This window comes from Agelaius tricolor, unplaced genomic scaffold, assembly GCF_023055355.1.
Source record: "Agelaius tricolor isolate 1412-34295 unplaced genomic scaffold, bAgeTri1.0.p SCAF_12, whole genome shotgun sequence".
Taxonomy (NCBI): Eukaryota; Metazoa; Chordata; class Aves; order Passeriformes; family Icteridae; genus Agelaius; species Agelaius tricolor.
The window spans coordinates 6937014-6950263 of NW_027269272.1; the positions used below are offsets into that span (position 1 = coordinate 6937014).

Sequence of the window (13250 nt, forward strand, 5' to 3'; positions counted from 1 at the left end):
GCCTTGGTATGATAGGTCAGTGTCAAAGAGCTGCTGGAGAGAAGAAAGAGTCCAGGTCTCAGCCCAGCATCTTGTCCTGCAGCCAGAAGTGACTCTCAGCTCCACCCTCATCACCACACACTCAATTCAAACTCTCAGTTAAGTCCCCTGCGATAGAGGCACAACTGCTACACAGCAGAAACCATATAGGAATTTAGGAAGGGGCTGTCTCAGAGAACAAATTGTGTTTGACTTCGGAATTCCAGGAAAATCTGTGCCTGAAATTATAAATCAGAGCAAGACTCTTCATTACAGCTCTCTAAACCAAATTCAGTGTTGAATGGCAGGAGACAAAACCGGCAGAGAGAAGCAGCCATGGTAACTAAAACCTCAACAGAGCTTAACTGTTCATATCCTATTCAAGGTCCTGATACAATGTCATGTGAAGGAGTCTATAACCATAGATGAGGACAACAGCCCTAAAGCAACCTAAGCAAGAGGAAAAATGGGGAAGGTCACTGCTTAAAGGAGAAATACAAGATTGCACAGATGGCTACCAGATCTCCTCAGGAATCAGTCTAGAAGCTGATTCTTGATTCACTGAAGCCTTCTACACATAGGTGTAAGCTGAATTTACTACTTAAGTTTGCTGATGACCAACTGGGAGCATGTGAGGTGAGACAGAAGAGAAGGACATGAGAGATGTGCCCCTGAAGCTGGAAACAGAAGAATGATGCTACCCAACAGCATAAGCACCTTCCAGCAGAAATCACTTTGGCTACGGGGCACCAGTGAATCTCCAGAGTGCCCAAGTCACTGCCATCACATAGCCAAAGGAAGAGAAAAATGAGATCCAAGGATGCATGAGGAATGACACTGAGACTGTGAAGAAGGGGTGACACTGTACATTGCACTTGTAAGACCTTACCCAGAGCAATATGTGGCAAACTGTTTGCCCATGCCCAAGATACTGAGCACACAGGACACACAGAGAACAGGGACTACAAATAAAGAAAGGAATGGGAAAATAACCTCAAGAGAGAGCTGAAAGAGCTCTGCTTAGCCTTGCAAAACAAAGCCTGAGAGAAAACATGCACATACTGAATAAACATAGTGCAAAGTGGTGATGCAGAAAGGAAAACAGCTGCTTGAGTCAAGTGAAAAGTACAACACAGGAACAGATCTAAACAGATCACTAAGAACTTTAGTGTGGGCATTGATGGGGTTTCAGCTGTCAGAGAAATTAGGTTCCAAAAAAAAAAACTCTTCAACAAGGACCTAAAATCCTATGGATTTTCTATGTAGTTTTTGATGGATTTTATAATGCAGCTCCTGCAGTAGCTGGAGACAACTCCATGAAGCAGATTCTCTTTCACTCCTGGATGTTTGTGTGGCAGATACAAGCTTGCACACAGCTTGTGGAAGGCTTCATCACACACTCAGTAAATCATGCACTGCACTAACAAAAGCTGACACACAGGAGGCATGATGTCTTGTTTGGGAGAACAGGGTCTCCATTCAGCCTGGGAATTTAGGCAAGCAGGAGTCCCAGTGTCCCCATGAAAATCAGTATATCCACAGCACTGGCTCTGTGTAGCCATCAGGAATCCTGAACACAGTGCCCCAAAAATGCTTCACAAATGCTCCCTCCCTCCTCTGAGCTAGATTTAAGCAATTCAAGCCTAAGCTGTGGAGTGTCCCTCTCAACATACCTCTCTCCAGTTTCTCAATGTCATGACATGAACAGACTGGGAAAGAAAAAAAAAAATTCAAAGTTATTTACTGGCAGTTGCTCATGCAGCCTGTAGTACCCCACAGACCCACCACAGCATGCCAGTACAGATGACTAAAAAAGCATCCCTCAAGCAGTATAAATTGGAGCCCAGTTTTAGTTGCTGTCTTATTTTTTTCTGCTTATTCCCTAGCACATTTATAAGAGACAGAGAAGCTTAGGGCAGAGGCCATCTCAGTAAAGTAAGGCTAAGTTTACCCTGGAGCAGAATGAATCAGGATATTGTGAAACTATGACAATGTCTCACTCAGCCCATACCCTGGCTGAAAACAAATTACAGCACATTTCCCTCACCCCACAACATAAGTGCACAAAGAACCTTTTCCCAAAACACATCTCTACATAAGACAAATTGCCCTTTTCTAGAAGAGCTACCATCAACAGTGAATGCCCTGTATTTTTACTGAAAAATTCCCCCCGCTTACCTTAGTTCCAAGGTAAAAGACCTGACCACCACAGCTGCTGATGGACTGGTAACAAGCTTTCTCTCCAACCAGTGCCTAAAGGGAGAAAAGTCACATGCAAGTAAAACTGCATTTTGGTTTTTTTAAAGATTTCCCAAACAACATAAATAGACTTCCAAGATCCTTTGCAATGCAGCAATCAAAATGAGAGTGGAGAAAAACACTAGAGATTTCTGGGCAGTAGCAAGTCAAAGAGCTCTGCTGTCACTCCCTCCTGCTTGTGAACTCAGCTTCAAGTGCTGCTGAGCTCTAGCTACCCAAAAATGATGAAGTAGGGCTCTGACTCTACCCTCAGGTGCCAAAAAGGTAATGGGGGCCCTTTCCTTGCCACCTGCTTCTTCACCTATCTTCCTCAAGAGCAAATGTGTAGGGCACACAGATGGGAAGACAATAGTTGAAGTGGGAGTTGCTACAACAGCAGTTTGACTGCCAGTAACCAGTGCTCCAGTCTGTATTAAGTAGAAAATCCTCTTAAAGAATAAAGCACATCAGCTTTTTGTCCTGTTCCATAGCCTGGTAGAGGAGGAGCAGTTCCTACAACCTTCAATGCACCAAAGGAAACATGAGCTGATTTCTGAGATGCTCCCAAAAGGCTTTTTCTCTCCAGGCTTCCACTTGGAGCCTACATCAAACACAGCTGCACACACAGAGAGGCCACCAGTGCTTACCAAGGCCTCGCTGACATTGCCCCCTGTGGCCAGAGACTTGAAGTGGCTGCTGTTGTAGACCAGCTGAACCTCTGAGATCTCGATGGTCTCCAGCTCCTCCTGAGTCTGACGGTCTATGACGTGCAGCTTCTCCACACTGTCCAGCAGCACCGCTGTCCTTGAGTTGATCCACTGCAAAAGCATCAAATTCCACACTTCAGCAATGCATTCTCCTTTAGAGGCAAGGAAACAAGTTCTGGCCAAATCCCTGAGTACCCTACTGGGAATTCTGGGACAGCCAGTAGCTTAGTTACTATACACAGCTGTCACGGACATGTTTTATGAAAAATCCTTTCCTTAGGATTTTTTCTCCTGAGAAGCAGAGAGACCTCAGAAACAAAATGTAAACAATGATTATCTGCTGCTGTGGAATGCAACAGGTGCATCTGTGATTGGCCTTCACAGAAAACAGCTGTAGACAGATGGCAATCCACCAGAGCTCTTGTCCTCTTGGCACACAGTTTGTGCTCCAGCACACTTTCTATCCAGAGGTGTCAAAGCCAAGACAACTACACACTGCTCACAGGTGGTTACCACACCATGCTGGTTTTCCAGAGTCCCAACTATAGGACATTTTCAGTTAGTTACCACCAGATAAACAGAGCCAAGAGCACAGAACTAAGGGCTACTGAGACACATTTCCAAGACAACTAGTGCAAAAAAAAATTTAACCATTCTGCAGTACTGAGACTTACAGTAAAGTTGATGAGATCATAGTGCAGATGAAGCTGCCTCTGCTTTGTGACATGTATTGCACCACTATCATCCCTCTTGACCTAAAAGAGAAATCAAACAAGGCTGACCTAGACTCAGATTTCCTTCAGCTCAGCCTCTCAGTTCCACAGGGCACCACAGTGACTCCAGGAATCTTGAGCTCCCCCCAGACAAGCATCTCAGCAAGGAAAGTTTAAACCATGCATCCTTTTCTTTCTCCCCAGTTTTACCAAGAGAGATGAGAGAGGAGAAAGAGGATTAAATCCAGACAGCACGTCTGGGTGATTACACAAAGCTTAAGGTCCAAGATAATAGCAGAGTTGGAAAACAAACTTGGCACTCCAAAGCCAAAATGCCAGATTTTCAGGAGCCTAGGTATTGCTCTCATACTGAAAGCAGCATGAAATTGTCTCCAAACAATCATATCTGCACATGTAACTGCTGCAGATCTAAACAGGATGAGCACCATGCCCTCAAGTTACACATAACAGGACTGAAAGACCTTTTCTTAAGTGTTTTTCACAATTTTTTCCAGACTCATGTTTTAAAGCAAAAACTAAGATGGTGTCTCAAATTCATGGGCCCTCCCAGAAAACAATCCACACACTTATATCTCCAGTAGAAACACACTACAAGTCAGTACTTCTGGAACAGGTAAATCTCAAGCCTCCAGGCAAAGGCACTACTGCAGCTGAAGAGCAGTGACCACCAGGCTGGTTTTCTCAAGTGGGAAGCTGCAGCTGTTCTCAGCATGCTCAGCTATCACACTGTCACTGACAAGGAGGCTCAATCCCTGACTGTGTGGATGAGCTGTGACCACCTGAAGGCAGCACAGAAGAGCCCAGGCTCACCAGAAGGAAGTACACGACATCTCCTCGACAGAAGGCAAGCATGGGGTTCACCGAGTTCTGCACAGCCACAAAGTGCCACGCCAGCAGGGGGACACTGGAAGGGTCCATCTGTCACACACAAAGCACAGCCAGTGGTTAAGGCACACCAGGCAGACCCTCAGCTCCAGGACATGTGGCTCATCAGCTGCTTCTCACTTCTGCCTGTGCCTGGTACACACAGGGGCTGCAAAGCAAACTCCTGGCAGCAGTTTGTGCTCTTTGGTCCAGCCACAGACTTGGGAGCCCTTGGCAATGTGAACACCCAGACAGAACACCACTGGTGTCTGAGCTGCTCAGGGTAGATCCAATCCCACATGGATACATGGACCACAATAAGCTGCAGCTTGATATCCCCCTTGTCTCCATTCTCCTAACATAACCCAGGCCCACAACTGCCCCCAGCTGCTTTTACAAGAGGAATTAGGCCATTGACCAGTGAAAGTGAATAATTAAGAGTTTAGAAGACTAACTGCTTAATGCTCAAATTCCTCTTGGTTCCTGTCTCTGTAATTAAGGACTCTGCTGTATTGCTCTAATATAAAACAGTGGCCCCAGTCCAAAGTGATTGTAGCCATAATCAGGTCAACATTTCATCTGTGGATGCATACAGACTGCAACAGGAAAGACAAGAAGCTGAGGGGCTCCCTCCTGCTTATTGGAGAAAATCAGCATCTTCACAGAGGTACAGCTGGAAGCAGCCTTCTCACCTCCTCTCAGCCACAACCTCCACACATCAGACCCACAGATTATCACTACTATTTCACAGTGCTGTGGAAGGCAGTGGTACCAAACACCTGTTCCTCATCTCATCTCCTTCTGTCCAAGAAAATGTTTGTACATAACCCCAAAAGCACCTGTTTGGCTTTATTACTCACACGGCCGTAGGGAAAGGTCATCCACACTTTCAAAGATGGCTTCAGGCCAATAACCAGGATCTTCAAGGAAAGCAAGAAGGCAAAATAAAATGTTTGAGTATACAGCAGAGAACTTCTCCTTTGTGATCTCTCACATCAAGCCTCCCACAAGCAGCAAGTTACCTTGGTGAGGGAGGCCATAGCCAGCAGTGAATACTGGGTGATAGGATGGTCTCTCAAATCAACCTTTGCATGTAATGGCTCAATACAGCAAACTTCCCCCTTGGAGCCACTGAAGAGACACCGAGACTCACACGTCCTCACTCCCATTACCCTCCTGCAAAGAGCAAAGATCAGCTTGGTGGCAGCCCAGCAATCTCAGGAGTGATCCTTCACAAACACTGCTTCTAAAAAGTCCCTTACAGAGCTCCAGAGATCGCTCCTGACATGAAACTGGAGGCAATCCCATACAGCTGCTCAGATACAGACAAGAATTCAAGATCTTATCTGAGAATAAGGTTTGGGAAATTCCTGGACTTTATCAGATTAACTGTCAATCCTTCCTCCTCTTGAAGAGGCCAAGAGTAAAACAAGCAGCTACTGCAGGACAGCTCTCACTAATGAGCCAAGATACAAGAGGCAGCACTTTTGTGACAGCCACCAAGAGCCCACAAGGAGTGTCAAATTCTGGACAATACAGTGACACCTTAACAACTAAGGCTATTCTTTGGCTATTGCACTGCCACACAGCATCTTGCTTCAGCTGAGAAATTACACTGCAGCCCTAAATTACATCTTCAACATTCAGGCAGTAACTTTATTGGTTTCAATGGGTTTTTTTCTCCTTATGTTTTAGAAACCATGACCCAGAATTGTTTCTTGTACTTTCTCTGGAGAGAGTTATTGCCTTACTTAAATGACAGTTCAAACACGGAGCCTCCGCTGTCATTGCAAATTGCGAGCGTCGGATCATCTGTAAACTGAGCAGAAAACAAGATTAAAATGGCCCTAAGAAATAAACTACAAGAAATGGATATAAAAACACATGCTATGGCAGTACTAACAACACACAGAGTACCTACAGAAAGCAGTGCACCTACAGAAAGACACCTTTAACATACCATGTTCAGACAATTACTGGGGTTTTTTTATGACGTGCAAGAAAAGCAAGGTTTGTGTTTCACCTTCACTTCCCCAGCAAGCCCTGTTGCCAGATTTTGGTCCCAAAGCACCACTACTTAATGCTGCAGCTCAGAACTGCAGCACACCAAAGCCTGAGCTGTCCCTAGACAGGCTCTCAGCCTCAAGCCCATGGGTTGGTGCCAGAGCTGGTGGATGGGCTGCAGATACAGACACACCCAAATCAGAAACATCCAGAACTTCTAAAAATACCAAGTAATTCAGACAAAAGATCACAGTCTCCACTGGGGACACTTCTGGAAGTGTTTATATCCAGAATCCAGAATAAGCCCACAAACATCTGAGGCTATGTAAAACAAAGCCAGGCACAAACTCAGATATGATTTTCTGTGTATGACAATAACACTGTGCTGAACAAGAAGTCATAGATGATTTCTCTTTCAACCCAAAATATTCCCAACAAGCTAGATGAAAAACTGCTTACAGAAGCTACTTTCCACAGTTCAGATTCTTTTAAGTTGAAAGTTGACAAGTCATGTATTCAGGTCAAAACACTGCAGTTTTAGAGAAATGTGTTCTAACAACTAATTCTTCATACATTTTGGCACTGGAGAGAGGAGTTATAACAGACAACTGTTGTTTGTTACAGTACAACTCACAGTCAAAACTATTATGTCAGTATACACAGTTTCATTTTAAAACAGAATTTCTGCTCATTTTTCTCATCTCTGGATACTACTGCCATAGGCAGCTGCTCTCATGTTAAATCTCAAAGTACTGCCCAAGGAAAGTCCCCACATGTGACTGAACAAAACTGGGATAAAAGCAGTACATTCAGTGTTGATTACCTTGATGTGCAAAATGGCTGTTCCTGGAGGGTGGGCATCTGTTATTGATCTCAGCAGCTTCCCACTGGCCAGGTCCCACATGGTGATCTGCAAGCAGACTGTGCTCAGTACACACTCACTGTCAAGGGCTTCTCTCCATCACCTCGTGCATTACAGTACAGCAGCAAATTCCTATACTGACATCATCACCCTGCGTTAGTAGGGGTTTCCTATCAAAAAAAGTGACCTGAAATCTGTTCCTGCCCTGTTTCTCCAAGCAGTTCACTTGTCTGCTTAGAGCTGACACCATGTGTTATCTCAACTCTGCATCATCTCCTTTTGGCCAGTTCTCCCCACTTGCCCAATCTCCCTCAGCTCACAGCTATCTGCCTGATAAGAACATTACAGAGTGTAAGATAACTTTCTTACCACCCAACAAGTCAAATGCATTTCTCTCTCACAGAACCAGTGAACAGGTGAAAAACCTGTGCTAACACCCCTGGAGCAAAACTCAAGCATCTCCATGGCTGCCATGAACCTTGTTCTGCCTCTCCTCCTGAGCTTGCTCAGCATGACAAGGCAGGTAGGAAAATAGACCTTGGCTTTTACTTAATATTAAATTCAAGCAATTTCTCAGCTAAGAAGCAGGAAGCCCCAAACTGCACACTGCATAACTGCCTGGAAGAGCTGAGATTACAATCTGAATAAAACTTTTTTAAGGGAAACAGTACTTTATTGATCCTATAAATCATCTATCAATGCTTCTAGAACCTATGTTTCAGAGCTGTTCTTCCAAAATGTTTTGTCTAAGCATCATTTAAAACTGGCTGTTGTCCTGCATGGATTAACTATTTCCACATGGCCTGCAGCAAGCTGTCATTTATCCTACCACAGGCACAGAGGTGTGTTTTATCTACTATGAAGGTGAAAGCAAAGGGAAATGAATGCAAAAAGAAAAAGCCTTCCTTGTACCCCTCTAAATGTCACCAAGGTGATGTCTATCTATTTTGGTTTAGTCTTGTTACTTTTGTATTTAGGAATTGCTTTCTCTCCTTTGGTTCTGAGAAAGGGTATAAAACTACAACAGACTCAACCCCTTTTCCCTTCAAAAGCTATGCTACTCATGTCACACAAGTAAGGTATTAGCAAAAATTCATTTTGGGGTTACATATGAGTTTCAAGAATTTCAAGTCATCACCACAGTAAAAAACACCTTTAATTACCATGCACAGACCTCAGAGAGTGACCTAGAAAGACTAAACTGCTTGTCCCAGTGAGCCCTTGCACATTTCAGTTTAACAGGAATTATGTCACAATTAAATGAACCCTTTGCTATATTTTGCATTACTCACTTCCTCCACAGAAACCTGATTCAGCAGGAATTGGCTGCCCCAAAAAGCTCTGGGCACATCACACTCTATGTGCAGCTTCTGAGCACTGAACAGCCAACAACAGCTACAGACTGAGGGGGCTTGGCTTGGAGCTGTTGGCACCTCCAGGGAACCTCTCAGGACAGAGCACTGGAGCAGCTCATCCTTTGGGAATTACCTGTCCTTTTGCAAAGCCACAGAGCAGCCTGGAGCAGTCATTGTTGATGCTGAGAGCAGAGATGGCCCCATACTGAGCCCCAACTGCGGTGCTGCCCAGACACAGCCGGAGAGCCTGGTTCTGATCTGGAGCAGAACAATTGGTAAAAGGTAAAGGAAGAGCAATGGTTAAAATTAACATCATGAAATAACTCACACATACAATTCACCTGGGGTACATTACAATTCACAGACTTATAGTTAAGTTCTTTTAAAAGGGGGTTTACAAGATGAGAGCTCATGTTAGAACAAAAAGAGTGGGACATCGTCTTGCAGGGAAATACAAAAATTATTTTTTGGACAGGAAATATGGAAATGCAGAGGTGTTACATACTGAAAAAGAAAGTACTAGAAAAATCAAATCAATATCTAGCTTTCCTTTCACTATTCTGCAACAGTGCTTAAGTTGTAGCAAGGAAGACAACAAAATTAATTCTACCTTCTGAGCCTTGTATTTCTGCCTTTGAACATCAACTACAAAACCCCAACAGAGGCTTCTGGCAAGTGCAATTTTATGTCATAACTTTATTCTTATTATGTAATTTTACTCCTTGGTTTTGTTGCTAAAGGTGAAAGGCTGGAAGGAAAAGGCACTTTTGTCTCCAAGCTGCACAGCTGAAACACCCAGTGAGTTCTGGTGCACACAGCTCTTACTCTAGAAAGGAACTCCCTCCCTGAGCCACAGGCTGCTGCAAAGGAGGTGCCACGGCTTGCAGAGCCTCCACAGGGACTGCACTGCTGCAGGGCCATGCCCTGTCCACTCCTGCACACCACAAACCATGGGCACCTCTGTTTGTGCCAAGTTCTTGGAGGCTCCCACCATGGAAGACTCACAAGTGCTTTACAAGATGCTGCTCTTCATGAGTTTGGACAAGAACCCTCTGTCTGGCTTTGGCACTGCTCTCAAAAGCTAAGAAAAGTGTCCTGGAGCTGCTTCTTCCACTTATCTCTGCTTTTGTCCTGCTTTTGAGCAAGGGAGTGAGAAAAGATGCTTTGTGAGAACTATTGGAATGAAGACTACAGGGATATGAAATACATCAGAAGCACCACAATAACATCGTGTGCAGGATTCACCTAGAGCAAGGAAGGGAAAGGATTGGATCCAGGAAGCAGAGCTGAACACCAGAAATGCCCTGGAAAATGTGCCCAGGGCATGTGACATGGTTCTCCAAGCTGCAGCACTGCTGGGAATGTGAAACAGAGCATGGATGTATCCTACACTACTTGCCCAAAGTAAGGCATTTATCAGTCTGCTCAGACAGATGAGAGTGGGAGACACCTTTCAAATCCCATCTGTATGAAGAGGCAGGAGTAGAGTTCAGAAATAAAGACCAGCAAGAACAGCTCAACTCCTGGATTACTCTAAAGCACTGCTCAGAGTGAGGAGAAAACATTCTTGGCCAAACTACTAGGGACACACCTTGACATCACTGTGACAAGAGTGTTCACAGCATGGATCAGAACAGGTCAAGGAAAAAGATGATGAATTATGAAAGATTTCAATGGAAGTTCAGAGAAAACAGAGCTACAGCTGGAAAACAAGTTTCAGACAGAGATATTCTTCAAATGGTGTCAAGATCCAAGGAAATAATGCCTGTTCCAGAGGCCTGGAAATGCAGTTCATTTACAAAAATACCACTTGCTAACCATAAAAATTTGTTTGAAAATAGGGGAAGACTGCAGCTCCTTATATTAAAGGTGAATGACTTCTTCATTCCTGGAAGTACCTTCCACTTCAGCCTAAGCCTGTCAGTGACTCAATCAATAACCTGCTTCCTCTCAGGCATGAAAAAGGAGAATCCTCCACAGCTTTCTCTGAAAAGGTTTTACATCTTTATATGTATCCCCACAGGAACTTTCAAGAGCCATTTTCTTTTTCCCTCACCTGCAATGTCAATTCAAAACAAACAAGGCCTCTATTGTATCCCAAAACTAAGTGATTTGTATGACCAATCCAGTACCTTTTCTTGTTTCCAGACAGTCAAAGGATGACACACAATAAGAACCATTAGACAAGATTTTTTTTAAAAAACTCAGCTATAATATGAATGAAATTGCTTCCAAGGCAAATCAAGATCAGAAAATCAGTGAGCTTCTACTAATAGTCTGGCAAAGTAATAAAAATAGACAAAAGCAAAAGGTTATAAAAGCTGATGTGATGATTTTCCAGACTTGTATTATCAGCTTGCAAGTAAGGCACATTAAGGATTAAAAATAAAAAACTTTTGCCAAATGCTTGAAACAAAGGTGGCTATCAACTGTCAAAAAATTTTTTAATTTAGATAAGGCAATTCTTCATCTGAAAATTTTCCAGCAGTAACTGTGCTGCTCTCAGAGTCTGAAGTCAAAATGAGATAGAGTTTAAATACAATTCTGCACATAGAGAAAGAAGAAAAGTTTGTGGATGTTAAGAAGTCATTTTCTAAGCCTAACAAAAGAGCACAGCACTGCAGAAGCTGATACTGCTCGGATCACCAGGTTTTCATCAAGATCTTCTCCTTATGCCCTGATTTTCCTGAGTTTGAAAGGCTTGCTTGGTTTTCTGCAGAATTACTGACAACTACTAATTTTATAAGGCACAGTGCCAGGAAATGCTGTGAGAAGATGCTGATCTCATGGAAGAGCCTTGTCCTGCCCTGAAACAACACCTTTACAAACAGCTATGGACCTGCTGCCCTAGGACATTACAAAAATCATGTTTACCTGCTCCTCTACTGTCCCTGCCTGGAGAATTTGGGAGTGGGCAGTGCACATGCACCCACTGAGCAATTCCCAGCAGCATCATCCACTGAGTGGCTGCTGCACGGCTGAGCTGCCCCTGAAATCCTGGCACAGACAACATGCAACCTGGGCAGCACAGGGCCTGGGCATGCAGGGACATGCACACAGCAGTGGTACTGTACCTTTGCCTTTCAATCCACACAGAAAGGGCCAAAAGAGGAGAGAAAAAGCCAGAAATCAGTGTAAGAGGAAGGAGTGAAGCAATGAACAGCACATATGTGACAATCTCCAAAGACACAAACTTCAGATTTTGCTGAGTGTTTGCTCTGGGTAATGCTCCCCCTTCTGATTTATTCAAGAAATGATGCTGTGAAGGTTAGTGTTCTAAAACCAGGCAGTTTAAAAAGTGAGTTTATAAATCTGAATTTCATTGCATTGAAGACCAAAAAATAGAAATGTGAGAGGAAATAAAACTGCAAGTTCACTGTAACATAACTGGTAAAACTATTTTCACCCAGGTACCAGAGGAGTGTCTCCAGTCCTCCAGACATCCCTTCCCACCCTCTCTTCTGCAACACTTCCAGGATGTCAGACCTGGCATCTCATCCAACACTAACCAGAAGGAAACTCTGCTTTTCAATATGACATGTGCAGCCTGAGAACTGCCCTGTGATAATGTTTCAGGAGTCAACAGAAGCATTCAAAAAAGCAGAATGAAAGTTTCCCAAGTCTTCTATAATAAGGACAGAGCAGACAAACCATGAGTACAGGTGGACTTGGGAGAAGAGACAAATTAGCTGAAATCAAATATATGAAAGAAAAAATAAAGTTTAAAAATGTGTTAGTGACAACAATTCTGAGAAATTTGTTCAACCAGGAAATGGATCTACAATTTTGCATGTAAAAAAGGATGTTATGTTCCCATTGTACAGCATAAACCCTGAACACACCTTACAAACCTTCAGGGAGTAAGTCTGACCCTAGTTTACACATCTAGTAAAAAAAAAGTAGAGATATTGACTAGTCCACAGAAATTTAGTCTTGGTTTAAATTTCAAAATAAATCCAAGCCTTTGCACACAACAATGCCTTCTAGAGCCCTATCCTGCCCTGTTTTCTCTCTCTTTAGATAGATCTGAGAGCACTGGGATCAATGCCCAAGTTTTAGTTACAGAACTGAAGGAATTCAACAGAGAATAAGTGACCAGGAAGCATCCTGAAACAGAACTGGACACTACTTCCATTCCTCATCACTTTTAAATTACAGCACAGACTCATGGAGTAACTTCAGCTGTAAGGGAGCTGTGCATGGAGGTCTGTGGCCCAGCCCTGCTGCTCCAAGCAAGGCCAAAGAGACCAAGCCAGAGACCTTGCTGAACTTTGAATAATGCCAAGCAAAGAGACTGCACAACCTGTCTCAACTCTTATCTCATGCTTCAACCCCCTCAGAATGAACATCTTTATAGGAGCTCCCCTCAGTGCAGCTCCACTGCCCCTTAGCTAGCACCTCTGGGAGGGCTCTGAGGCTCAGTTCAATCCTTCCCTTCAGGGAGCAGAATTGTTTCAATACTGGATTA

The 13250-nt window shown here is 43.8% G+C and overlaps 1 protein-coding gene across 1 annotated transcript in view; it reads right to left on the reverse strand.

Moving 5' to 3' along the window:
- Positions 1 to 13250, reverse strand: part of VPS8 (VPS8 subunit of CORVET complex) — a 64305-nt gene that overhangs the window by 44290 nt on the left and 6765 nt on the right. The window contains exons 7-16 of the mRNA XM_071437355.1: positions 8916 to 9040; positions 7389 to 7475; positions 6313 to 6380; positions 5584 to 5737; positions 5422 to 5481; positions 4508 to 4615; positions 3638 to 3718; positions 2904 to 3074; positions 2197 to 2271; positions 1692 to 1727 (exon numbers count right to left, since the gene is read on the reverse strand). Coding sequence (XP_071293456.1) covers positions 1692 to 1727; positions 2197 to 2271; positions 2904 to 3074; positions 3638 to 3718; positions 4508 to 4615; positions 5422 to 5481; positions 5584 to 5737; positions 6313 to 6380; positions 7389 to 7475; positions 8916 to 9040 — 965 coding nt within the window. The remainder of the gene's footprint in view (positions 1 to 1691; positions 1728 to 2196; positions 2272 to 2903; positions 3075 to 3637; positions 3719 to 4507; positions 4616 to 5421; positions 5482 to 5583; positions 5738 to 6312; positions 6381 to 7388; positions 7476 to 8915; positions 9041 to 13250) is intronic.